The sequence below is a fragment of the Phalacrocorax aristotelis genome, chromosome 15 (genome assembly GCF_949628215.1).
Source record: "Phalacrocorax aristotelis chromosome 15, bGulAri2.1, whole genome shotgun sequence".
Lineage (NCBI taxonomy): Eukaryota > Metazoa > Chordata > Aves > Suliformes > Phalacrocoracidae > Phalacrocorax > Phalacrocorax aristotelis.
In genome coordinates this window covers 12369819-12397286 of record NC_134290.1, presented here as the reverse complement: position 1 = coordinate 12397286, position 27468 = coordinate 12369819, and the positions used below count along the sequence as shown (strand labels likewise).

General features: G+C 40.6%; 1 protein-coding gene across 2 annotated transcripts in view; it reads left to right on the top strand.

The window, feature by feature from the left end:
* TMEM132D (transmembrane protein 132D) overlaps nt 1-27468 on the top strand; it is a 273900-nt gene that overhangs the window by 59315 nt on the left and 187117 nt on the right. Inside the window, exon 2 of one of the 2 annotated variants that reach the window (XM_075110802.1) lies at nt 9028-9916. The exons of the other annotated variant lie outside the window; for it this stretch is intronic. Coding sequence (XP_074966903.1) covers nt 9028-9916 — 889 coding nt within the window. The remainder of the gene's footprint in view (nt 1-9027; nt 9917-27468) is intronic. 2 annotated transcript variants of the gene reach the window in all.

The window sequence follows — 27468 nt, the reverse complement described above, 5'->3', positions numbered from 1 at the left end:
TAATACTTTTCTCTGTAATTATTACTTTGCTGCCTTTTCAGGTGGGAACTTGCCTTTGTTATATGATCTTTCTCTGATCATTTTCCTATCACTTGGTAATATAAAGGTGTATGTGTTCCTCTGCAGCCCTTTTATTTAAATGATTTCTTTATCCGTCTGCCAATGTGAATAATAAAATAACTTCAGGATTGTTCATATCTCTCCTAATGAATGATGAAGTGTAGTCTGTCCTGGCATCAATGATTAATTTACTAAGGTTTCTTCAAACTTTAGTAAAATGTGATATTCAAAGAAAATATTGTGTCATCAGACTATAGTGCTGTTGTCAAAAAGGCCGTTTCTGACTGATAGTCAGGCCCATTAAGGCAACTGGAATTCTGAGTTGATACAGCAACTGGGACTACAGTCTGCATCCGTGAGTGTGTATCAAGGATGAGCACTCATAAACACATCAAGTCAAGTAACAGAATTTAAGTATAAAAAGTACTGGATGAGTATATGACCTTTAATGACCCTGGGAGTCATGCATATAAGGCTACGCATGCCAGTTATGGACGCCAAGGCCAGATGCCTGCTCTCACTCCAGACACGGAGGCATGGAAATCCTCTGATGTCATCATTCAGCTTTCAGACTTATCATTTATTGTAGTCCTTAAGGAGTTCCTGACAGGCAGGCCTGTGAAATTGATATTCATTTTGGTTTTAGTTTATTACCCTGCTTTTGAAGCATCAGACAGTGGCTCATGTTAAGACTGAGGATTTTTTCTGTGGTGCCGGCTGCTTTGTCTGGTGGAGCAAAAGCTCCCTTTCTAGAAGACCATTTTCTGAATGTTTGTAACTTCTAATTTTTTTCTGTAAAATCAAATTTAGAGTTCCTGTGTGAAAGACGTTGCGTGGAGACACCACATAATATAAGTCATTGTGATCTAGTAACATCCCATTGACAACATAAAATACACTGTCCAGGTCACAGCAGTTGAATGGTCCAATCGCACACTTGACAGTGTGTTCTTGATACAGTGATAGTAGGTACGAAGTCTATCATCCAGATTTCCTGACACCTTTTAGGTAAAATCAAAAGCTTGAGCCAGAGTCCTTGAAACCCTTGAGTGACAACTCTTTGAGGTCAGCCAAATGGTTCACCGCTAAAGATGGAGTAGATTTCTTATTGAGGATTGCTCTGCAGATGTATTTCTTGTTTTCTGATTCGGCGTTGTATTTGGAGACCCTTCTGGGATGAATTTCACCCTGTATTTCATTAGAAGGTTTTCTTTGTTTCCTACCCAGGTCATGGAAACTTCTTTGTGGAGTTAACAGAGAAATTGCAAGATGAACCACAAGGTTGCTCAGGAGGAGCAATCTAGCAGGATTGATAACACAGAAGCAAAAGTGATTAAGATGTGCTTCGATGGGCAGGCTGTGACATCTCTTGCAAAGGAGTCCAGCCTCTGTTTCACCAAAGCATTAACTGACTTGTTGTTCTGCACAGGAATATTCTCATGAAGTTTAAGCATATTGTGTCAGAGTTATTTCTTCCTTGCAGGACTCGGCACTTAAAAAGTCTTTGTTTCTGACCGCAGTAGTAATGCGTGATAGTTTTAATAAAAAGAATGATTTGAAAGTGTGTATTCCTCTTAGAAATGATGGGACAAATCATTTGTCTGCATCTGTTCGAAGCTTAATTTGCTTTGTTCAGCATCTACTTTGTGACTGTCAGTTAATGTATCTCGCGCTCTCTAACACTACTCCAACTTCTCATTTCTTGTAAGAGAATTTTAAGGAAGTCGCCTTTTTACAAAGAAGCTCTTCTACATAGCCTGGCCTTGACATTCGCGTAATCTTTCCCTTGCGTTGTAATAAGCTCTGCACAGACCTGCAGAACTGGAAGAAGAGTTGTAATAACTTGGGGGAAGGGGTGGGGGGTCTTGGCAGGTGGGGAACAGCATTGTTCTCAGAGAAAAATGATGATTTCCCAAGGATGAAACGGTTATGGGGATGTTACAAAGTGAAGCAGGCAGAGCAGTCTGAAATGCTAATAAGGAAAGGACTTAAAAAGAAATTGGTGACTTTTGGTTTTGAAGCATTTTTTTTTAATTTGCTAGAGATAAATGCATGACTCTTGGGTTCCAGTTCTATTTCTGTTTTCCGATCTGTGACACATTGATTTAGCCTTATCGCTGTTCTGTTGGTACTTGCCCTTTAGAATGATGGTATTTGTTATCGAAAGCATGAGAGATTTTTTGGAAACTGTTCTCTAATGGTGTGACAACACCAGGAGGAAAGATTAAGGTTCCTGCTGCCAGATAGGCTAGATTCTTTTATTTCCGTACTGGTATGGAAGATAGATGCTGATACTCCTCCTCCAAGCAAGTAAGCAAAGAATGATGGGAAATCAGTGCTCCAGTCGTGACTTCAGCCTTATGTGTTACACAGCTGTGTAGAGAGTAAAGTGATCACTGAACACTTCTATGTATAATAATGTCTTCATAAGGAAACACTTGGTTGTAAGAAATAGGGTGGGAAACTTACCTATTGCACTGTTCCTGTGATGTGTAGGCAGAAGCTCACCATCACCCTGTATCTCTGTGCGAGAGATGTGATGGCTCAGCTTCCTCTGTTATCTGGTCATCGCAGAGATGTTGAACAAGAGTGTTCTTTTTTTGGCTGACTTGACAAAGCAGTGGGAAAAGTATGGGAAAATCTGGCTGATTTTGTCCTCAACCCCTCTTACTTTTTCAGGTTTTATCAAAAAATTGCTGGTGAAAATCTTTTTGAAATGTTCTTATTGAATACTGACTACAGAGAGGACTTAGTGATTTATGACTGGTTTCTAGCATGCTGGCTTGTGGCTTTTGGTAAATTCCATCACTAGTTTGGCATCAATTTCCAGTTCTTAAAGCCTTGTCTATTAACTTGAATTGTAGATTATTTCAGGCAAATACTGCTCCTTCTGATGAAGTCTAATTTCGGTTAAGGCTTCTGGTTACAGAGGTAATAAAGATTTAATATAAATAAATTCCCAGAAGCAATGCTAAAATGAGATGCTAACTAGGGAAGAAAGCTAGCCTGTCCAACTGGATACCAAGCAGTTAACTTTTGGATGCATATAACGTAGTATAACCTAACAGAAAATTAATCTTGCAGCTTTTGGTTTATTTTCTTGTCAGGGAATAACTCCAGCATGTGATTTCAATGTGGATATCTGTGGGATAGACTCATGTGTTTATGGCCTCAAGTCATTAAAATACTTTCCTGACTCTGTGTTACCACACAGATTAGGTGTGCAGCTGTGTGGAAATGGTTTCAAAGAAAATCACCTGCCATAAGCTCCTGGGTGGGTTTGCAGGTTTTTGATCGTGTGGTGCAGTGTGTTTCTTCCTGTGGGTGTCATTTCTTCTGTTGAGGACCACTGCAAAGTGTAACCAATGAACAACCTCATTGCTTTCAAACAAGCAAAATAAGCAACTGCCCCAAAGCCTGTATTGCCCGCCTTTGTCTGAGATCAAAGCTCCCATCGGTTTGTCACTCTGTCATTAACCTGTTCCCAATAAGGCATAGCACTTAATCAAAAGCTTGAAAATGCAGTGCTAATTGTTTTAAGGAAATTGAAGCTGCCACAAGACTGGCAAAAGAGGGAACACAGTAAGTCATCCTTGGAAAGCTCCAGTTTTACCTGTTCAATGTGCAGGGCTGTGCAGAAGGATGCTTGAGCCTGAGGAAGGAACATGACAAGCAAAAAACAAATCCTTTAAGGTGGAAATGATCCTACTCGGGTATTAATGTAACACAGTCTTGATTGACTCTGTCCACAGTGACATATACTGGCAGAGTAGATCATCCCTCTGTTAAGAACTGACTGAGATACGCCTGGGGATGGTGTTCACTGTGTTTATAGCTTAGCTTTAAACTGCCTCACTTTTGAGCGTTAGTGGATTCAGCCACTTAACTTGGGTAAGACTGAAATGTCTTAATTTTCCAAAAATGAACACAAAGTTGTGACATTAGTTTCCAGATCTGGAAATAAATTGCGTCACCAGATTTTTTTCCTCGAGATTTTGGCTAAAAAAAAAAATATCCAACATGTAACAAACCTAGGAGAGCAAAAGTGTTCAGAAGGTTCAGGGAGAAAGGTAACATTTCAGGTGAGTCTGAGAAGAACCACTTATCTCAATCCCCAAGATACAGCAACAAACTTCACCTATTTCATTACCAATCTGAGCTTGCAATATTTTTTTTTTTAATAATAGCATGATATAATTATTTGGAAAAGTTGTTTATTTCTCATGAATGCTGGGTGGTCGTGGATTGAACAGTTTTAAAAAGAAAGTAACTGTTAGGGCAATCAAGTCCCAAGGATCTGGCAATATAGAATGAAGTCAGTGGTCTGGCAGATTTCTTCAATTTTCTGAAGCCATGGTCAGTAACTTTGCACTTTGCAGTAAAACTGAGCTATGAATAATGTTTCTGTCATTGAGTGAGAGCTGCTGTTACACAATATTAAAGTAATAAAGATTTAAGGTTTTTAGCCAGACTGCAGTACAAAACTAATAGCCTAATGAAGAAAGCAGTATGACCTTCTGGAAGGTAAATGCAGCATGTTTACAACGCCATGCTCAGGGATATATTGTATGTGCAAGCTTTGGCTGTGCAGGAGGAGACTGAATATGCTGCCTTTTTCTCGGGATTTTTCAAATTCACTGACCTGCAAAGAATTTGCTTCTTCCATCAATGACGAGTATTTTTTAAACAGTGTCAGTCAGGGGAAGATTTACTAAAAAGAGAGGAAAGAAAACCACCCTACTACAGAATCTCTTCCCAGGTGGCCACTGATTGAAATCCTCAGCAAACCATTCACAGCACGAGAGGTCAAATACAGACGTAGTTGTAAAGGATTGAGAAATAATAGCTCCTGGCATAAGCACAGCATCAAAATTAGATTTTATTGGTTTGCTACAAGCTGTTGGGGATCATCTCCGGAATCCCGAATGCTGTACCAGCGCTCTGCAGTTGCAGTAGATTGTCTTCACCAGACCTTGCAGAGAAGCAGTTTACGCCAGTTGAGCGAGGCGCAGTAGCGCTGTGAGGCATCGCTCGCTGTGGTCCTCTGGTTTCACCTCCGCAGGTTCTCAGCTTAAGATAAACTGATCTTACAGCTTGCCACAAGTAATCAATTCAACGTTGAGTGGATCTCTATGGACCATAGGTCTCTACCCTTCTATGGATAGATTAAAGTCCTCGAAGTTTGTTTTAATCTGGTGGCACGGCTTTTTCTATGACCCAGAGTATGACATACTCTGTGCCGTACATCCCCGCGCCAGTAAGGCTAGTTAATGCATCGCATTCTTGCACGTGGCTATTCCGCTGCCAAGTTCCCCATGCAGACAAGCCTTCAGATATAGTGGTACAATAAAGACAAATTGCAGTTCCTGAATTTAACTGTCTATTTATGTCTTGATATTGTTTCCTTAACAGCACTTCAGTTACCCACCCTTTATTTTGTTTGACATATCTAAACTAAGAGATTCATTGTGTGATTCTTGTCTTATTTATTCAGGTTGGTTATTCCTGTGAAACTTTGATTATGATGGTATTGATCGGATGTAATATTTAGGGTCAATGATATGACTTAAATCTTTAAAACTCCATTTTTGTGCTGGGTCTCACCCAATAACACACAAAACTGTAATCTTCTGCAATTCTGCCTTTGTACAAACATGCATAATTTTTACAAAAATAGTCCTGGTTGCAATTAAGGACACTGATAGTTGTTTTTGGTTTTAATTTTCTATCCTTCAGAATCCTTAATAAACTTTCACGGTCAAAATCCAGATGGTACTGCAGAGCTCGGTGTAGTTTTTGAGAATTTTTTTTTCCTGTTTGTGCTGATTATAACTCTCCCCAGATAAAAGTGTAAAATTGTTTGAATTTTTGGCCTTTGGCTGTTTGGAAAGCTGCTGTCAGCTTCCAGCACAAGCCAGATCATATTCAGCACACGTCCGCAGCCTGATGGTAGGGGGAAGCGTAGCAGTGAGCAGACCAGTTTGCCATTGCCCAAAAATTTAAAAACCAACAGACCCTGCTCTATCTGGTGAGATTGTTTCCTTTTTTTAATAGGCAGTTCACCTTCTCATATTTTTTTAAATTTGTGTTGCTCTCCTATTCTAAAGAGTCATTGATTTACAGACTCTGAGGAACACTGTCCTGTGGAGATGGGGAATATAGTGGGAAGATTTTTAATCCCTTAGATAATTAAGCACTAAAATAAATGATTAAAAAATTATGAGGCGAAACACTCTGTTAGTTTTAATATAAAAATAATGTACTGCTCCCTGTGGAACGCAAGGGAGGGAGCTGCGATCAAAATAAGGGAAATAAAAAATTGAATACCCTGAGCTTTTTCCCTCTCTCTAAGTTGCCTCCTTGATGCCTCACTGTGTTTAATGGTGCTTTGCCAAGCTGTTGGGAGGAGTACAAAATGAGTGTGGAATTTATAAATGGGACATTAGATGGAGGAACGATGTTATGGGCTGGGTGATCTGAGGAGTACAACAGCAGAACAGATTTTGCCTTAGGGCTGGATAGGAGAGATGCATCCCTGCAACTCTAAGTACTAGCAAAGCCATTTAGAGTTGTTAGAAATCTTTGTTGGGGGATTATCTAGAAAAAAGTCTTTAAAAACTTCATCTGCTCTCAGTGAATATCTGGAGAGAGAGTGGGAGCTGAATGCTGAAAAGACCAAGACTAAAATAAAGGGTGTTCTTGCATGCAAAAATCTCTGCAGTTTACTCTTGATTAAAAACAAGCATAAAAGCCTTGGGTGTGACTTCCCCTAAATGCAAACAAGTTCTAAGCTGAATTTTCCACCTCTAGGGACCACAGGACTTCAGCTTTTTATTTCTGTTGCAATTTACAGTCTCACATGATAACATGTGCTGGGGCCTTTTCCCCAGTTCTTCAGATCAAATTTATTTCTGATTCCAGGTGGGGTTTAAGAGTTGACATTAAAATAAAACCTTACTGTTAGAAGTTTGATTAATTGTTTACTGGGAGAAGAGTTTCAGTTTCTCAGGATGGAGAGAAAGATGTCCAAACCTGTGAAACTCTCCCCTGTAATCCTTTCTTCCTGGCTTCCTGTGTTGAGATCTGTTCCTTCTGTTTTACAGCTGAATGACGCCCACCCTTATCTAGGGTTTGTTTGTGCTTTGGTTTGCTGTTTTGTTGTTTGTTTAATAGCTAGCTGGTTTTTCTTTTCCATCTAGAAAGTTCTTTGTTCCAGTTTATTGTTTTGCATTATGTTAGTGTCTGGAGACCTTAGCTGAGATCACAACCTTGTTGTTGTACGTGATGCTCTTACAAAAATAGTATGATAAGCCTGTTGCATTTGCAGTCTGCACGGAGAAGGGGTGAGGGGAAATAAATAGTCATACCCTTATTTGTTGGGCATAGAACAGCAACACAGGAAAAGCACCTTGTCTGAGATTGGACAGTCCACAGCAGGGTGAGATCTCCTGCATTAACTGCTTGGTTGTGGAGGTGCCTTGATCGACGTGCTGGTTATGGGTTGCATTGGTGTGGCTTCCTCTCCTGCAAAGGCGAGTTCCCCTTTCAGGTTATGCAGCCCAAAGGGTACATAAGATGGTTGTTGCTGTGAGAGGCATTTTCCAGATGGTTTTGGTGAACATTTGCATTCTGAAAACAGAGGGTTTTAGGAACTAGCAGTACCTTCCCATAGGATTTGAAGATAACAAGCCTCTTCTACCCTGTTATAGGATTGGCAATGAATTGCAGTATGTAAATGGTAGATTGGTGGTTACGAGTAACTGATATCAGTTTAGGCCACCGCAGTAGTTGATGAGCAAATAAATATTTAGGTCAGATGCCAAATGAAAAATAAGAACTAATAAAGCATTTGTGGACTGAAGCTTGGGAAACTGGGTTGCCGTTGAATGTCATCTGTGGTAACCCTTTGTCACTTCCCTGAATAAGGGTAAGGATTTGAGTTTGTTATGGGAAAAAAATGCAGTTTATTTCACAGTTAGGGTGTGTAAGCACTAACGTCAGATGTTCAGGCAGGAAAGGTCATATTGTATTTGCATCTGTACTTTTTAACAGTGTATGTCTTTGTTCTTTGGGGCTGACAGTTCCTAGAAAGGATGGAGAGCTTATTCTTTAATAAGATAGCCTGCCTCAGGTAATTGCTCGATGGCACATTTAAAAGGGATATCTTACAGTAAAAGAGGTTCAGTGTCACTGAAAATGTTCTTTCAATGCACAGTGATGTACAACCTACAGATAATACAGTTATATTAAGGAACAATGTAGGGTTAGGCAACAACAGTGGCGTGAATCCTCATAGTTATTTACAGAAAAATACCCTCTTTTCATAGGTGAAGTGAAATAGAAGGGACACTAAATTGGATGCAAATGAAGCTTCTTTTGAAACCCTCTAGTACCAGAGTGTTGTAAAGGAGCTTTTGTGTAAATGGTTATTGTGCTAACTGTTGTTAAAGTGAAATTCAGCCTTGTGCAGGAAACCACTTAAAGTCAATGTGTTGCTTGAGAGTGATGAAAAGACGGCTGAAGGGAACTCTGAGCGGTCCATGTGCAGTGTTTCATGTAAAGTCATTGCATTGGTTTCCTGTACAGGTGCAGCTTGCTTTAGCAATCAAATTCCTTTTTTAAATGTGCCTGTGCAGTGATCTTCCGTTGCAGATGCTGACTGGGTAATTTTGCTCTCCAATAACAAATGTGTATTGCAAGTGAAGATGTGACCTTTGGCATGGGTAAACCTACACAAGCTACTCCTCTCAATCTAGCTGCCATGCAGAACATACCATGACCTGTTGTTTTCCAAGCTAACTAGATAAATCATCATCTACCTAGGCTACTTCTGCGTGGATTGATGATGCTTGCTATTGCCAGTAATATCAGCTACAGCACTGTCAATCCCCTCAGTAAAGTCAGCAAGGTTGTATCATAGTATGACTTGAAGATCTGATCTTTTAAACTCTCCTTTCCTTTCAACAGTGACTGAGAGTCGCGGGATCCTGGAGAGTATACAGAAATTTTCTTTACTGCCAACTTACTTGCCTGTGACCTATCGTATCCACAATGCGGATGTTTCCTTCTTTCTTAAGGAAGCCAACCAGGATATTATGAGGAATTCTAGCTTGCAGTCCCGAGTGGAATCCTTTCTGATCTACAAATCCAAGAGGCCACCTGTGTTAAATGCCAGCTATGGACCTTTTTCCATTGAACAAGTAGTGCCCCAGGACTTAATGTTGTCTTCAAATCCATTTGGATCTACTAACAAGTTCTCCTTTAATTGGAAACTTAAGGCCTTCATAATGAATGACAAAATTTACCCGAGCAAGCCCAAAGTCCAGGTCCTGTTCTACATCGTGGGCAGGGACTGGGATGACTATAGCACCACGGAACGGCTGCCCTGCCTGCGGGTGTTTGCCTTCCGAGAGACGCGGGAAGTCAGAGGCAGCTGCAGATTGCAAGGGGATCTGGGGTTGTGTGTGGCAGAGCTGGAGCTCCTGCCAAGCTGGTTTAACCCCCCCACGGTTGTTGCTGGCCGTAAGAAACCAATGGATCAGTCTGAAGGGAGCCCTGTGGAGCTTTACTATGCCATACAACCAGGAGATGAGAAAGGGGAATGCACCAAGGAGGATGTAAGGAAAAGTAACGGGATCCGACCAGGGCGTAATGACATTGATGAGTCGGGACCTCCCTTGCAGAGGATTGGAAGTGTTTTCCTTTACCAGACACACGCTGGCCCTTCTTTAAGTGAAATGAGATTGGATAATAATATTGCCATCCAGTATGCACCAAAGACTGTCAAGCAAGGTGACATTTTGACTTTCCTTGTGTCTGTTGCTAAAAATTCAACAGAAGATCAGTTCACGCTGAGGTAAGGCTGTTTTGTGTTCCTTTGGTAGCTTATTTTTTGTTTCTCTACTCTTGGTATGGGAATTCACTTTCTGATGTATAAATTGTCTAACAATCCTTCAGTTGCTGCTCTGCAGAAATTGTATTGCAGTTGGTTGACTCCACATTTCTCCTATTCTTCAGCCTAATATTGTATGACTTGTCTGAGATGTGATCTCTTTGAGTGAGAAAGGCCTTTTCTTGAGGTTGTCCTTTGAGGAGTACTTATAAAAATTGGAATAGTAGAGCTGGGACCTATCTGTGTGCTAATAGGAGATAACATTTAAAGTCTCCTGAGCTGGAGTTTGTGGTGCCCCTAATCTCTCATTGAACTCATGTTAAGATTAGTAAAGCTCAAATCCGCAAAGGTATTTATAGGAAGTGAGCAAGAATTAGGCATCTAAGTAGGTTTTATATGCTTAAACGTCTCTCCCCAACTTGTTGTAAGCCTGGTTCTGTTTTATAGGATGTTTGAGGCTCCTAAGTATTATTGACATACCAAAACCATTTCTGAAAATGAAAAATACTTGAGCCGGGTGGTGGTTGTTTTTTTGAATGTAATGTCAAGTGCCACATTGACTTACTTCATTGCTTTCCAAGAATTGGGGTATTACAGTGGGAAGCTCGCTGTAACCCCCAATATAATACCAGAAAGAGCAGCAGGCTGCCAGGCTGTACTCTGGCAAACTGAGAGCAGATGTGCGTTGCATGCAAGTGTGTCCCGTTATCTTTTCTTTCTAAGTTTGCCGCTCTGTGTTCCAGCACTATAAACTAGGGTTTGTGTGGCTGACACATGGAAGATTGGTGTGTGGAGAGCTGTTTTCATTCTCTTATCCCTTACCAGTGACTCATGTCAGCTCTTTTAGAACTGGAGGTAAGTGTCGTACTCTGGCTTCTGAGATTAAGACTGACTTGTCTTGGGTGTTTGTCCTAGAAATGGCCATTGGTGCCAAAGCTCACAAAGGCTCACAAAACACACCTCCAAAAGAGGAGGTGCATAATAAGAGGGAGCAGTGAACTCCCTGCTCTTACAAATGTCACAGAGGCACCGTAGCTGACAGCTGTGTTGAGCACTAGAGATGCCTGGGGCCTTTGCCGAAGCAATCACATCCTACTCTGACTTGAGACAAAATACACTCTCCTTTCTCTGGTGGTTATACATCTCAAACTCCACAAATCTCTGGCTAAAGTCACCTAGATACTTTTCAGGGCTCAGCTATTAACAGGGCACAAAGCTGTAAATGCAGCATTGTTGAACTTGGTTGTATACCTCCTAGTGGAGTAAGGAGTAAGTCAGGTTTGACTCCACTGACCTAAGTAGTAAGGGCTTGAACTAGTCATTCTCTCTTTCCTTTTTTTCCTTTGTTTTTTCTTTTCCCCTTCCTCCCCTCACACCCCCATCCCTTGGAGAGTTGTGTGGGATTTCTGGGGAAGAAGTTTGCCATAAATTCACGTCATTTTTCCTCTGGAAGTGTGTGATACATAAACTGAATAACCACAGCACTTACTTGCTGACTCAAGGTCAGTTATTTCCTCTTCATCTGGTAGAGGACAAACACCAGTAGGATATCTACTCTCCTTACCATGTCCGGTTTTCATTTTCTGAGTCAATCTGCCTAAGATTTAAGCTCTTTCCTGAGTGACTAATTTCAAGACAGACAATCTGAGTTCCTCATATTAAGCATTCAGGGATCCCTTTCTATCTTTCTCTATACTAATGACTTTAAAGTGATGTTGCTTCAGACCTCCATAGAAGCCTTTTCTATCTAAAAGACAATTAAGGTAAAAACCTTTCATTGTTTTTACTCTGTAAATGCAGGGTCTTGGAAATCTGACTTCAAAGTATCTCTGTTTCCATGAGCTGTGACCAGGTAGAAGTGGAGCTAGTTATAACCATGACAACTATTGTATGTAGGTTTATAAAATTTTCAAAAGTCTTACCATGTTTGAATTAGTATGAAAACTGAACGCCTGAACTTTCAAGTGAATGCTTCTGAAATCAATTTTCTGGAACAAAACCAAAACAATGTGTTTGAATTTAGGTTTTTATTTTGAGATCTAAGGTATCATAAAACAAAAAAGAAGATAAAAATAGTTAGCAAATATTGGTTCAAAATGAAAAATGTGGCATTTTCTTCTTCAAACACATCAGTTTGCTGTTACCTTTTAAAAACATGAACTTCTGTAACATCTTGCTGTTACTCATGTCACTTTCATGAGTTTTGATTTCTCTTGACCTGCTTTTCTAACAGTAACTGGCTTTCAGACTATAATCTGCTGCAATATCAGAGTAGTTAAAATATCTGTTCTGTGCTTCTAAAGCACCATTGCCTGTCTTTGATCTTGCTACAGTATGTCTAAGCTCTTGTTCGGTTGTTTTCTTGGTCAGAATTGTAGTATCTGTGTTCTGCATTCATCCCTCCGTGACATGTACATAGCTAATTCAGTTTTCAGAGGTTGCTAATTTATATACTCCTTACACTGTAAGGAAAAAAGCAATTACCAGGTAAGAGCAAAAATGGAGCTTGATTAAATGCTTTTGGCTTAAATTCTTTTTTACGTTGGGATCTCTTTATAATCCCAGTGTCAGACAAGATGCTAACACCTGTTTCATGGCCCTTTCTTTAGGAGTAAATGTCACTCTAATTGATTATATATTGAAGTAGCCTCTGACTGAACTAAGGCCCTATTTCTGGATTGAAAATCTTATATGTCAGTCTGGTATGTCCATTACCCACCACTAAATGACCTTTAAAAGTCCATTCCAACCCAAACCATTCCATGATTATACTGTATAGTTCTCTTTTGACATGGTCAGCTAAACAAAAGACTGCATTTGTGATATGCTGCCTGTTCTGATTTCAGAGCAGGCTCCCCAGCTGGCATTGTGTAAAAGACATCAGAGACCTCTTCTGTGACCTGATCAAGTTTTAGCTCTCAAACTTTAAATTCTCTTGGTTTGTAGAGAGACAGATATTAGGTCAGGGTAGATTGAAAGAAACTTCGTCTTGTTGGAACATGTAAATATGAGAGTATGAACGGACGTGTAAAAGGTCTCCCATCCTGTCAGTTGAGATGGAGCAAAAAAAAAATATCAGAAATTACCCATTTGTGTAAATAATTAATAAAATTGCTGATCATAACACATTGGAAAGGATAACTGACCTTGTCCACTCAGACAGAAATGGTGAGTCTAAAGGAAAAAACTGCAGTTTGGGGAGAGGAAGAGCAGGCTCTGGCCTCAGCCGTTACACAGAAGGTCTCTGTATTTCCCAGACGATCCTTTTCTCCCCATACCACATACGAATTTCACTAACCGGTGGCCAGTTTTTATATTTCTAAATGGAAAAAACCCCAACCCTATACCTGTCACGCAATATAAACTAGATGGGGAAGATGCAGGATTGCACATTAAAACCCACTATGTGGTCAGATTTCTTCTACAGGCTATAGAGACAGTAAAGTGTTTCAAGATGCCTTGTTTCACCAGACTGATCTTCAATAGGCTGCTTTAGAAGTGGGACTTAGCTCTAACAAACTCCTGGCTGTTTCCAACTTTGGTGTTCCAAGGTTTGGAAGGGAATCCCAAGGGCGTAAGGAAAACCTTGCTAGATCCTTGGTTTGTGAAGACCACAAATTAATTCTGTGGGTCTCTGTTGCATCTGGTTAATAAGAGGCTAATATGGCTAGCACTGCTGGCCGTTGTCATGGAATGAAGACATCAGATGTCTTCTTGCAGACACAGATTTGGTACCCAATAATCCGTAAGCTTCCAGGTTGGCTTTAAGCGAGTCAGTTAATCTGCCGCCTCCTCCTTTCCCCTTCTCTAACCTGGCAGCACTGGGAATAGCTACTACTTCCATGCTGTGTCCTCTGATTGCGATGGCAGTACTGCTCCTCGGGACAAAAAGTGGCGTGCTGGTGGCTGTTGTGTGCTGTAATGTCTTTGTGGTTTCTGCTCCTGTATCGTCAATATCAGTAAAGCCAGCATGTGCTGCAGCTATCTGGTCTCTTCTCAGTCTAAGCTCCTTTCCGATAAAGGAAAAAGCCCCTTCCCTTCCCCCTCCCCCTTATAACTCTTTTTTATGAGAAAATTGTGTTAATTTTTATTTTGAAAGAGTCCCTTATTTTTAGAAACTCTACCTTGAGTGGCAGCAAGACTTGGAACTGTATTCATAAAGTGAAGCCAAGGGCTGCTGGCAAAATGCTTTTACCATTGCTTTTGCTCCAGTGGACTGGAAATCATGGCTTGAACAGATGGAAAATATAGGATATGCAGGTCAAAAAAGAAGAAACAGCCATGCAAAACAACCAAAAGTCAAAAATTACTCATTACTACTGAACATTTTTTGCTTCAAAACAGTTATGCTTAGAATAAACTCTATTCCCTTTCTAACAGGAAATTGTCTCCAAGGGGAACCTTCTAGAAACTGCTAAATACTAAAATATATAGGGAAAGGTAACTTTGGGTTTTTTCCTCATACTGCTGTTCTGCGCAGTGGCAGATTTAAAGTGGTGAACGTGAAACTGATGGACTGTTTTTAATTTTGTGAAAGAGTTGGACCATAAGGGCCAAGGTTTTGTTTTTTAATGAACTAGAGAAATTAAAAATATTTGTCTTGAGTCTGTGTGTGTGTGAGAGTTAGAGGAAAGGACGGAAGGAGATAAAATGTAAATGATGGATAAATATGGAATAAGGCTGTAAGCACCAGGTTGTAAGCTTGGACTGGAGCACTGAGTCTTAAGGAACTGACTGATTTTTTTTTTTTTTTATTTTTTTCCAGCTTAATTCACACACTTGCTTCCTTTTTGATCTTGGCCAAGTCACTTAATGCCTCTGAAGCCATTTTATCACTACTAATATCAGCAATTATTTGAAGATGACAAGCAACAAGCATTTATATCTTCCCAGTGAAGCAGTATTAAATGCCTTTATAAAAATAAGTGATTGAATGTCCTGTGCCTTTATCCTATTATCTTCTCTCCTTTTAAATGCAAATTAATTATTCATCATATTCTTTGTAACTGGCCACGCGGGAGGGTTGTGTGCAGAGGCACAAATACTGCCATACATCCTAGCCCAAAAAAAGCTACAGTAGAGCCTACAGCCATGGGTCTGTGACCAAAGGCAAACCTCAAAGTCCCTTAACACTGACCAGCCCTGGACATACAGCCTATGCAGTCCCAGAGACTGTGTTGTCATCTTTTTGCATGCCGATGATCAGAGAAGACTGAAGACTCTCTAGCCTTCCCATCAAAAGATCCCTAAAGTTTGTGGAAAATATTCTACTATATTTTGGTTTACAGTTTTTCTCCAAATTTCCAGATATGTATACTGGAAACCGAAAGGAAATATTTATCTGAAGTTTTTTGCCAAGGATGGAAAACATATGAAGGATTATTTCATGTCAGTCCTTCAAAATGCTTTCAGTAATTAATGCTTCGAAGCTTCTAGCGTTATGCAATTACAATTCCAGTTCGCTGCAAGCTCAAATGACTGCTGCTTATTAACACTGTGCTGTGTTACAGATATTACAATTAATATATGCAGGGATGCCATAGTTTTCCAGTCTTAGGAACATGAGTCTTCTGAATCTACAGTGTAGATACATGCTAATGAAAAAGAACTATATTTGCTGAGCCTGATAAATATAACCTTCTTTTTTGTTTTAAAGTCAACAGTATTGACACTTTCTGCTTGCAACATTTTAAACTTGTTTTCCTGTTTCTGGAGATGAATCAATGCAGAAATAATAGAGATGGAATTGCCTTAAGGTACTTAATGTCAGGCATAGATACATTCGTGAATGAAAAAGTTGTAGCTTTTTTTTAAACAGCTATTCAATTTATAGTTATACTTAGTGAATCCTGTGCTAAATTGTATGTATAGTTATTACCTTTGAAATTAATGAAGTTCTGACAGCACCTGATGATTATAGATCCTCTAGTTTACCAAATCTGATCCTCATACACACCCCCCCAAAAAAAAAACCCAACAAAAAACAACCAAAAAAACCCCCCACCACATTCTTTTAATTTCTTTATTCTGTAATGGAATCCGGGATGCCAGAGTTTACCAGGACATTGGGAAATGTGCCTTTTTGGTGCATCCATCCCTTTTCACACTGTGATGTGGATAGGGCAGCATGAAGCGCCCCGGTGCACGGGGAGGGCTGCGGGATCTAATGCTGCTCCCATTTTCGAGAAGCACATTCTGTTTTTATTTTAAGCTGCAATGTAGTTTGTGTTGCTGTTGTTCCATGTCCTTTTCTGTAATGCTTAGCATGTGAGGGGAGAGCTGTATCTTTTGATTATCTGATGAAGCCCAACTCCAGTGTGGTTTGTTTTGGGTTTTTGGGTTTTGTTTTGATCAGTTAATCCACTTTGCTGGAAGTATCTGCAGCAGAAGCATGAGAGTAATTAGACTTTTCGCTGAGCATCTGATAGCTTCGCCTATCCCTCCAATGCAGCCTGCAGTATACGCTGCCTTATTGTGACCCGTATACTTGTGTCCCCCAGTAATAGTTTCCTGGTGGAAACTTGCATTTAATGTCTGAGCTCCCCAGAAAGGGTCAGTAAGAACTGGTGGTTGGTAACAGGAGTTTGGATATGACCACTTAATAAGGCAGAGCTTTTAAGGCTTCATAAGCCCTGTATGTTCAGAGGGTCTCTCCAGAGTTGCTCGTGCATTGGCTCAATGCAGGGATGGGGCTTCCTGGCAGTTGTGTGCTCTGTTGGGTGATGTCTGAGGGGACAGAGTTCACCCACCACTACTGCAGCCCAAGGTGCTTCAGGATTAGGCTTGAGCTCAGCTTCCAGTGGGCTGATAAAAGTGCGTGCAGAGTGAAAGCACTCTTACTGTTTTGGTCTCCCATGGCAAGTAGATTTATGTGCAAAATATACCCTTCACAAATGGTTATTTTTTGTTCTCCTACCTACCTGGGGCTTTCACACTTTTCTTTCCTGGGAATGTGCTTTCTTCCCTGCTGAGATCAGCTAAATTCATATTATAGTGTATGATGACTTCACTGCAAGCATGGGAGAGATGACGGTAAGAAGTGGGAACGTGTATTGTGCAGTAGAGGACATGTGGGAGTGCAAAGGGGTATGGGAATTATGGGTTTTGAAGAGAGGACCTTTTCACTGGCATTTTATTGCCAGAAATCGGAATGGCTTTGTATGAAGATCTAAATAGAGAAAACTAGTTAGTTGTGCTGTCTGCTTAGCTCTGCTTTTTACTTTACATATGTGACCTAATGCATTCAAGAGATGCTGCTGGAGTGGAAAAATAAACTCCAAGAGAAGAAAGAAAACCTTGTGATTGACGAAAAGGATTGGAAGCTGGGAGATGAGCTTTGCTATTTCTAGCTCTGTCATAGACTTTTCATTATCACATGGAAGTCTAAGACCAATTGAGAAAAGAACTTGATGCTCCAAAATCACACTTAAATAGCATTTAAGTTATCTGAATTTAAGTGAGCAGTCCACTGGGACCCTATCTGCTTGCGCAGGCACACAGGATATATTTGGGACTAGACTCTTCAGCAATGCCCAACGCCAGGCCAAGGGGCCACGGGCACAAGCTGGAACACGGGAAGTTCCCCCTGAACATGAGGACAAACCCCTTCCCTGTGCGGGTGCCAGAGCAGGGGCACAGGCTGCCCAGAGAGGCTGTGGGGTCCCTTCCCTGGAGACATTCACCCCCCGCCTGGACGCGGCCCTGTGCCCCTGCTCTGGGGGTGCCTGCTCACGCAGGGGGTGGGACGGGGTGAGCTCCAGAGGGCCCTTCCAACCCCCACCATTCTGTGATATAAAAGTGACCTAACAGCCCAAGAGGTAATGCATGCTCCTCACTGCTGTATCATCCCAAGTGGCATCTAGTAAACTGTGGTCCTCGAAGAAGTAGACAACCCTCTAGTATTTCCTACTGACTTTATCTGTGTAGATCTGTACATGGGATCTTCAAACTTAAATCCTTTAAATTTAGGCACTGGAATTCTTCAAACCAAAGTTCTGGTTTCCTTTGCACCCAATGTGAAGTTGCTGGGTATTTTATGGGGATGCTGAGCTCTGAAATTAACTTTCAGTGGAGTCACAAACTGTGGCCTACAAGGCGATAGCGCGAGTGGGGAGCCTGCTGGCGCACGGTGGATGGGCAGAAAGGAGAACCTTTGGGCATCACAGCTGCAGCCAAAGCAAATTTAGGATAAAACTACATGCAGCCACAGGTTTTGAAAAATGAAGTCCTAGTCTTAGCTTTCTACATCTCCTAAGAAGAAATTAGTAATATCTATCTTGGTAAAATGTGCTTTCTTCAAGGTGAATGAACTAATCTGAGGTCTTTGGTCAATAAATACAAAAGACGCTTATAATCCTCCAAACCCCACAGGCCATCTGCTAGCTCGCTTCTGCAATAATGATCGATCTGCTTATTGGTTTGAATTCTATTTGTGTTTGAGAGGGAAATATATCCTATCAGCGATGAATTGGAACAGTCCTGGATTGTTTAACATTTTATAGCACCTTCCTTTTGGTGTATATATTTTCTCAATCAACATTAAAAATTGTGAAGGAGGAAAAACTCTTACATGAAAGAGATTAGGATTGTTTTTCCAGTTAAAAATCCTGCCTTTGTTTCTCATTCTTTCACGTTCGTAGCATTGTGTCCTTAAACGTTTTCTTTAGCTGTTGCTGTTGAGTGAGTAGCTATTGGAAAGTCTTTTGATTTGGAGGAAATCCAGTTTAGCTTCACTAGCAGCAAGCAGTGCCCTGATTTTACACTGTTAAGTTGGTCTACGCTATCATAACCGATATATAGTTTTGGGTTTCACTGTCAAATTCTATCACCAGATTTCCAGAGGAAAGAAGTAAAAAGTATAAAGCACCATTATTCTTAAGAAATCACTGAAGGTTGTACTTGAAACTTGTAAAACTCTGATATTGTAAGAAAGGTGAGATTTCGTATAAGCTGTATCTATGATATTTCTGCATTTGTAAACCAAACTTGGCGGTCAGAGATATGCAGGTACCATTTTTATAAAATGTTGAGAGGGTTTGTTGTCTGACTGTGGTATTTTTGATGTAGTCTTTCTGACAATAATTGTGGCAATACAGTGACTAGTGTGAAACTGTGGTGGTGGATAAGCAATGCTCATTGATAATCCGGAAACTTTTCCTAAAAGGCCCCTAGAGTTTAGGTTACATGAACTTCTATTTGTCGTTTTATCTAACAATCAATCAATAATAATCCAGCAGACATGAAAAAGGCTGCATAAATACATGAGGGTAGCAGAGTCAAGATCATTAGCACTCAATTTATACAGCAAAAAATTTGAACAAGACTGACATTTTATGAAATTGCTTGTATGCTCTTCTAGTGCTGAGCTAAATCAAATTTTATTCTTAGTGCTGAACTAAATCTTATTTTAGTAGTAGAAACAATTGGGCAATAAGTGGTGATCAAGAAGGTTACCAGCCACATAGAACTCTCTAACGAGATGGGCTTTTCTCTAGGCTTTTGTTTATGTGGCTATTTCAGGGTATCCCAACTCTGAATTTGTACCTCTTCTGCCAGATTGAAAAGAATCCTAATGCGCATCTGCCACTTCCTTCTTCTACAGCTTTGGTTTGTTCTGTCACTTAAACCTCCCCTTCCACATTCTGATTTAAACAACTCTTAAAATTTTCTCTTTTCCATGATACACATAACTGTCTTTTCCCCCCCACCTTTTTTTTTTTCCCCCTTCCCTTTTCCCTTCCTGTTTTAACTGATCTTGTGGCCAATTTAAAATTAAGGAGAGAAGAGGAATTTAAAATCTGATTCTTTTGAATATCAGCCTCTAAATTTCATCTGTTCCACCGCTCAGTTGAGATGGAAAAATGAATTTAATACTTGTCCTGGTTCTTTGTCCTTGCAAAGAACAGGGTAGGGAATGTAAAATTTTTCCACTGATGGTTATTTCTTCATTTTTAGAAAACACCCCTGATCACCAAGTTGCCCTGGCTGGTGGTCACCAGGTCGTGATCTTGTCCAGCAGTAACATAAAAGGCTCCTGAACTGGCTTTACACAGCCCCTTGGCAAGCATTAGCTCTCCAGGTTGCGTTGCTTCCCCTGCCTTGTTGCTTTTTGGAGCCTTTACTGTAATCTCTTCACCAAGAGATGGTACCATAGGCAAAAAGGAAGTTTCTTTTGGCAATATGACCTTAGCAGATCAGGAAGTCTATATCCGATTACAGTAACTTCTAGAATTCATGTATCTTATGTTAGTGGCTCAATATGACTCTGATTTTTAGAAGTGCATTTAAAGAACAGGAGATCTGACCTTTCTTCCCTCTTCTTGCCTCTCTCCCTAGCCAAAGTTTGGTAAAAAGTCTTTGTCGAAATGTAAGGAATGACCAAAAGATGGCTTCTGGTGCTAAGGAAATCTGAATACCTAAAACTTGCCTAATCCTTCAGAGGGAAAAACGGATAAAAGATACAGTGGTCTGAGCCTTTTTTTTTACATAGGCTAGAGGCAAAATGTTTAGGAAAGGCAACAATGCCTGAGACCATTTACAGTACCTTGAGATTTTAAGCAGCAATCTTACAGTATCCTCAAGGTTTCCAGGCCTTGTGGCTTTGCCCTTTTTGCAAAGGTGGCCTTTAGCAAGGTGAATCACGCTTGATGATCTCCTGGGCTGACACTTCAGTCAGGTTGTGTTCATTGGCAGAAACAGAATACTGACATGTTGAACTAAGTGGGAGTTACGTATTGGCACCTAAGAAGATGAGAGTCTTGTGTCTTTATTATTTCATGTTAATAAATGTTACTTCCTAATGTAAGCTTGTACAGCAATGGCCTTTCTAATGGAGTGCTAAGGTGAAATCATACCTCTGCTACTGGCTGGTAAAAGGCTTCACTCTCGGACTGATTTTTTTTCCTCCCCCTGCTGTGTTCAGCATACTGTACAAGTATGAATTAACTTTCATAGCCTGTTTATGAGGTAGTCAAGCAAATATAATTTTCCCTATCTAGAAGATGGGGAAATAGCTTTCCTGCATTTCTAAGTGACTTGTTAATGGCCTCAAAATTATCAGTAGTGGTATGGAGACAAGTATTTAAGAACTATTGACTTCTAGGGTACTCTATTACCTCCTATTGCACTGGCAGATTATATTAAGAAGATAATTCTTTCCCAAGGCAGAGGATCTTACCTGGTATAGTTTTAACAGAATCAGTCATGTTGACTGAGCAGGTGTCAAAAAACTGAGACAGATCAAGAAAACCATTACACACGTGAACGGTCTTTACAGATGACTGTTGTTGTTATGGTTTATTGCATTGCAGTAGTACCTAAGAGCAACTGTTGCACTCCAAGACCTACTACTCTACTGTCAATACATGCAAAACAAAGGCTCACTCCCAGCCTTTGCAAGGCGTAAGCACAGTTGGTTGGACCATCAATAAACATAAAGATGTGTAATCAGTACATTGATGTTCTGCTAACGAATACCAGGATAACTGTGCTGCTGTGTAGGGATGTAGTCCATCTCGCAGCCAGTGATGGTCACTCTCAGTCAGTGAGTCAGAGTGGGCTGCATGGTCACTGTTCTATCCATGCAGTTATAGACTGGGTAGCTTTATTTTGCTTGTCATGCTGAAGGGAGTCTGTTTGCCTTCTGTTCCTCTCCTAATCACTTGATGACGAAGAAACATTACAGTAACGGTAGCTTTATTTTCCTACAATTTATATTTTTCTCATTCATAAAAAGCAGGCAATGAAACTCAAGTTTCAGGTTTACCCCACTGGCCCTTACCTTCAAGCAGGAGGAACGTAAAATGTGATTCAACACTTTGTCCATGTTCCCCATCCTTTATCCTAAGCTATGGCTGACGATGACAGCGGAGGTTTTTGCATCACTCCATTGAGCACTCCAACCACGAGATGTCTTTGTGTTTGGACTGTTTTCCTGTCCCTTTCCTAGTCCTTTTCTGAAGGAATCCATGTGTTTATTAATGCACAAATGCTGTTTGCACAGACAGCTTGCCTTGTAGGCCTTGAAGAAGATCCTTTTGCAACAGGAAGTTTCAGCGATAGCTCAAAGATCAGTGGACAAGAGTAGGTGGATCTCCTTTAGGGATAGTAAAGCCAGGCCAGTATAAATCACTCTAGATGTTGCTTTTGCCTGTTTATTACCCTGAATGTGGAATGAGTAGCACTCCTTCACCTGTTGGTCCTTGGAGTTCAGTGTAAACTTCAGCCTCCAACGAACCAGATTTAATCCATCTAAGTATATTAGTTCTTGCTGGGTGTTTTCCTGACAGAGTAAACAGCAGGGCCTGAGTTACTTGGTCCATCCCAGGAGCCAGCCTTTAGTTTGGATGCAATAACACGTTATCTTTTTAACGCCAAAGTTGTTCTTTTATCCCAGGAAGACAGAAAGACAACCTGCCTGACGTGGTTTCATTCAACCATATTGACATAAGCAAGCCTAAGGAAAGGACGTGGTGAACCTGGCCTCCACATTTCCTAGGGATTCTGTATTTTCTCAGAGATGAACGGATGTCAACATCAAGCAACTATAAAGCCTCCATCGTAATAGAAAAAATGTGAAGTAGACCGACATGCATATTGAGAGCATATTTTGTGTTCCGTAGCTGCGCTCTTTGGGATTTTACTACAGGATTGCTGATCCAGTACTTTAGAATTATCGTTCCTGCTACATTATGAGACACCAGGAGATTCAGTTAGGGAGAGCTATTATTTTTTTTCCCCCATATAACTCATTAACTTAGGGAGATGAAGAACACTAGCAGAAATCAGCTTAACTTGGTTATAGCTGGGAAATATGCATTTGTTTTAGGTTTTGGTTTGTTGATTTTGGGTTTTTTTAGGGGTGGGGAGATTTGGGGTACTAAAACTGAAATTTCTGGAATCAATGTCTTTGAGTTTTATTTTCTTCCCACAGAACCTCTTGGTTCTCAATGGAGAAAACATTAGAGACTCCTTTGTGGTAAGAAATGAAACAATATGAAAGAAGGCTGTCAGGTCTGTGCTAGATAAACGGAAGACAGATGGTAAGTGTGATTGGCACTGACAAGGTGTGAGCTGCCTTGTTTGCAGGTGCTGTTCCTGTCATCCATCACACTTTCACCTAATAGTGGGAGATGTCACTGCCATGTACTTAAATCCCCAACTGACTGATAAAGTGAAGCCAACAGGAAGAAGGGTTTGGGTGAGGGCATTGTACTAGGAACAGCTTGACTTTAGGGTGTGTTAACACAGATAAAGAAGCATCAAACATTGTGTTTTGAGATAACACGCAGAGCGTTTTACTGTGCTCTTCCTAATGCTGTTTGATCTGTGCAAGGATTTCTCATTGTTTTATCAGGACCAGGGACTTAAACGTCTCACACCAGTGCCTCCCCTGAGCTTGGAGCCAGGGGCAGCCCTAACGGTGGGTCGCTGCCCATCTGCCTCCCATTTCCTTGAGAGTAAAACAGTTTCATGCTGCTGTTGTGGGACAGGGAAACATGTCCCTTGAGAGAGTTCAGAGACCGTCACAATGCAGGGTTCGTGTCTGCTTTGGGTATCTATTTCTACAGCAGGGCTTGTGCAAAACACTATGCAAATTTTCCTTCTAGCTCTGATGTGACCCAGCCACTACACAGTGGCAAAAAAATATAGAAGTATTTTATCAGCCTTCTAGCTGTCTGTCAAGAACCCCTCTGCTGGATCTGGTTGTTGGGGTGAACATGTCTACTCTAGTTTCTTGTACTTTCTTAGTTATTACTCCATATTTAGGAGGTGGATGTTGGGTCCAGTATGGTCTTCCTATATTCTTGTTGTTGCCCAATTATGTATATCTTTACATAAAACTATCTGGCTATTGCTCTCTTTTAATCTTAATCTTGGTGGCCAAATATGTAGAATATTCTTGCAAAACTTTTGGTCAATGATCTTCCTTTCTCTTCCTCTAATATTCTAGTAAACCGTGAAATTCCACCCAGGCAAGGATTCTTTTCTATTTTCAAAATACTTTTAAAAATAAAGTGCATTGAGGAATAAAAGACATTTCGGGGGGTGGGGGGTAACTCCTTTGGATTGAAATTATTGATATATTTTGACTTTTCACAATGTTGCATTCACATTTTTAATGGTAACAGTGGTCCAGAATGACCACGTGTGTATGAAATGCTTCAGGCAGTCTCAAAGTGCATTTTTGATCACAAAGAAATGTAACATTAGTTTTCCATTTCTAATGGCAAATCTGAGCCTTTTTACATTTTTAAATGTGCTACTTTTCTTAAAGGAACAGATCTGACACATCCTTGTAACACCTATGTAAAGCCATGGTACGTTTGAATAAATTGTTACTTTATCAAATTCCACTTATTCGTGGATATCAAATTTCAAAAAAAAGATCTTTCGTGTCTGTAAAACCCACAAAATCCACCCATCTCTTCTTGATCGCTGTTAAAATACAGTACATGAGTGAATCCTCAGCTTCACCCTACAAAGGAGCAGTGGCAAAAATCAGACAAAAGTGGGTACCATTTGAATCTAGGATTATCTGCTTAACGTGTGTGGGGTTTTAACCTGGTACAGCAGCATGGTCCCAAAGCACTGTTTCTTTGGCTGGTGTTCATTTGACTTTGAAATACTGCAGGATCCGAGGGAGCTGGGGACAATCTTTGTGCTGGCAGACCTCAAGTAGAGATGTTTCATTTCAGTCTGCCTGCTCTGCTCCCCAGGGGACTGCTTCCTCTTCCTCCTCCTCCTCCTCCTGCTCCTGTTTCCACAGCATCAGTCACTTTTCAGACCAATTTTCTCTCTCTTTTCCTCGTTGCTGTGTTGCCAGCCATAAGGCCAGCACTAAGATGTGTTCCTGTTCTGCTGTTGCTGCCACCACTACTGCTGGGAACGGCACCTTCATCTGTTCTTGACATTAACTACTTTCAAACCAATCATCTGTATATTTTCTCCCTGAGCTTATTTATACAGTTTTATTGTCGCTACTATCTCTTATTCCTTTGTGCTTTCCAGCTTTGTCAAATGTTACGTCTGAGGCAATTGCCTTTCCCGTCCATCGAGTTGTTTTGTTTTCCTTTGTTCCAATCATATGATTGGTTCCTAGGCCTTCTAGGAAAACTTAATCAGATATTATTTTCCTGATGAAAAATTCAACAGTAGAACAAAAATTCAATTTTTCGTTTAGGGAAAAAAAAAAAAATTAGCAGAAAATGTAGATCCACCCCCACTGCCTGCCCCCCCATTTCCCGTGAGTGTTTTGGTAATCAAAAATCTGACACCTTTAGCTGCAAGCTGCGAAATCCTGGACTTGTCAACAGCTTTTGTATCTACTTTTCCAGTTCAGAAAAGTCTTTTTTAATAAAAACCCTAATTTTTCATAGGCTAAAACCCCTCTAACCTTCTTGCCCTTTTGTGGTGAAGCGGTTCTGCTGTATCCACCGCAGCCTTTATCTCATTCTTATCACTAGCTGGTCTGGACAGGAGAGCCGTGCCGACCTGAGCGCTCCTTTCTCCTTAAGTGAGTTCATGCACTGGCAAGAGTTTCTGCCTCCTAGTCCTGCATGGAGCCCATCCTGCCATCGTGTTTACAGCCATCAGCAGTATTTTGCTTCACAGCATCATATCCTGCAGCCTACGGTGAACTCAGTCTGATTCAGCTCACTAACTGCATCTCTTAGAGCACACTTGCTTTGCACCCCTCTATCCAGTTTACATTTCCATGCCCTTTCCCAGCCTGTTGCTCTGCAATGTGCTCCCCAGATATTTTTCTGGCTGCCACATCAACACCCACTTCCCATGGCATGGAAATCCCGTGAGAACAGAGGGAAGTGGAGCTACTATTATGAAATCGATGCCTATGCTGGCTGATTTATTTAACTCGTCACAAAGAATATCAATATTAATAGCCTATGGTAGGTATTCTGTTGCACAGAATAATTGATCAGAAGTGTCTAAATCTGTAGGTGTTAATTCAGAATGTTGAAACTAAACACTGGCTGTCAACACAGGAAGTATTGCCTTTAGGGTATTAAAAACTGCGCGCCCTGAGACAAAATATCTAGCACCATTGCCCAAATTGATAATACTCTGGAACGCTTGGTACAGCACATAGTTTGCTGTAGATATCTTTAGAAGCTTCATTACTGAAACATAGGATTAGTGATACCCTTATGGGCATATATTTAATAGCATTGAGTATAGAGTTATTGTCATTTTACAGGGTTTATTATCAGTATTTTGATAGAAATTGACATATTTGGAGGCTGCATCTGAATCTGAGTATTATTTTATTTGCATTAGTTATTTTTGTTAAATGCTCTTTGATGAGCAAGAACTTTTACATTCTCAAGTTCTTCAAAAACAAAGGGGCAAAATTCTTCCCGTGCCCTAGCGAGGACAACGCAGTGGATTTGGTACCGTACAAGCTGTGCCGGGCAGAAATCCTCAGCCTGTGCAAATCGCTGTGTTCTGTTGCCGTGAAGTCGGAGGATCTGGCTCACGAAATATTATGTAGCTACCTCAGTCATTCTTTGTGACTTATCTATGTGATTGTGCATTTTTCTGATGTAAGGAGAAAAGATGTCCGTGCCTGAGTAATGTAGGGAAGCTTTATTTTCCTATTCTTTAAAATCGTGGTCTTTCCATTTCTTTCTCAGCTGTGTCCTATGAATGTTGGTGCAACGTGTTTTGTAAAGGCTTATCAACAAAAAAACTCTCTTTACAAACCTTTGGCTCTAATACCTAAAAGCTCTGAAGCGTTTGGGTTTAAGGATTTTCTTCTTTTTTGAGGACTTCTGCTTGCTTTGTTTATTATTTTATTTAAGGGATAGGATTGCTCACCTCTAGTTCTTGAACTTTTAGATTTCATGTATCAAGGTGCTTTTTTTCCGCAACGAGAAATGCTAATTGGCTTTGATTTGAGTTATCAATGTGAAAAAAAAAATCCTATGTTAAAATACCCTTTTTAAAATGTGCTTGTGATCTAGATTTTGTGGAGGCAGTAATTGCTTTTCCAGTCTGTGGGTTGGAACAATCGTAAAACCTCAAAGAAAAATGTCAGTCGCCACCAGCTGAAGCAATTGTTTGTGGACAAATTCAAACCCAGAAGGGGAAAGTAAATTTTCAGCATTACCACTGTAGTTCAGAGAGATGTTTAAATAGGCCTTCCACTGCTTAAATGGAAGGGGGAAGGAGGTGAGCTCTAGGTATGTGCAATGCTAAGAGAGAAAGGAGCTACAATGAAGAGAATAAGCATCAAAGCTGCTGGAAGGAACAATATAAACTTGTAACAGAGTTTCAGCAAAAGCAGCTATTGTATTTGCCTCTTTCATATATCCTGGCTCCCTCTGACTAAAACACCTTCTTGTGATAACGCTGCCTCTCCTCCAGCATCATTTCCATCTCTAAACAGATGCTGGAGAAGCAGAAAGCAGACCCTTTCTGAGTGTTCAAGCATTCAGACAAGTGCCAGATCCAGCACTACAAGAGTGATATTCTGAGGGCCAAGGTGAGCTGGGGGG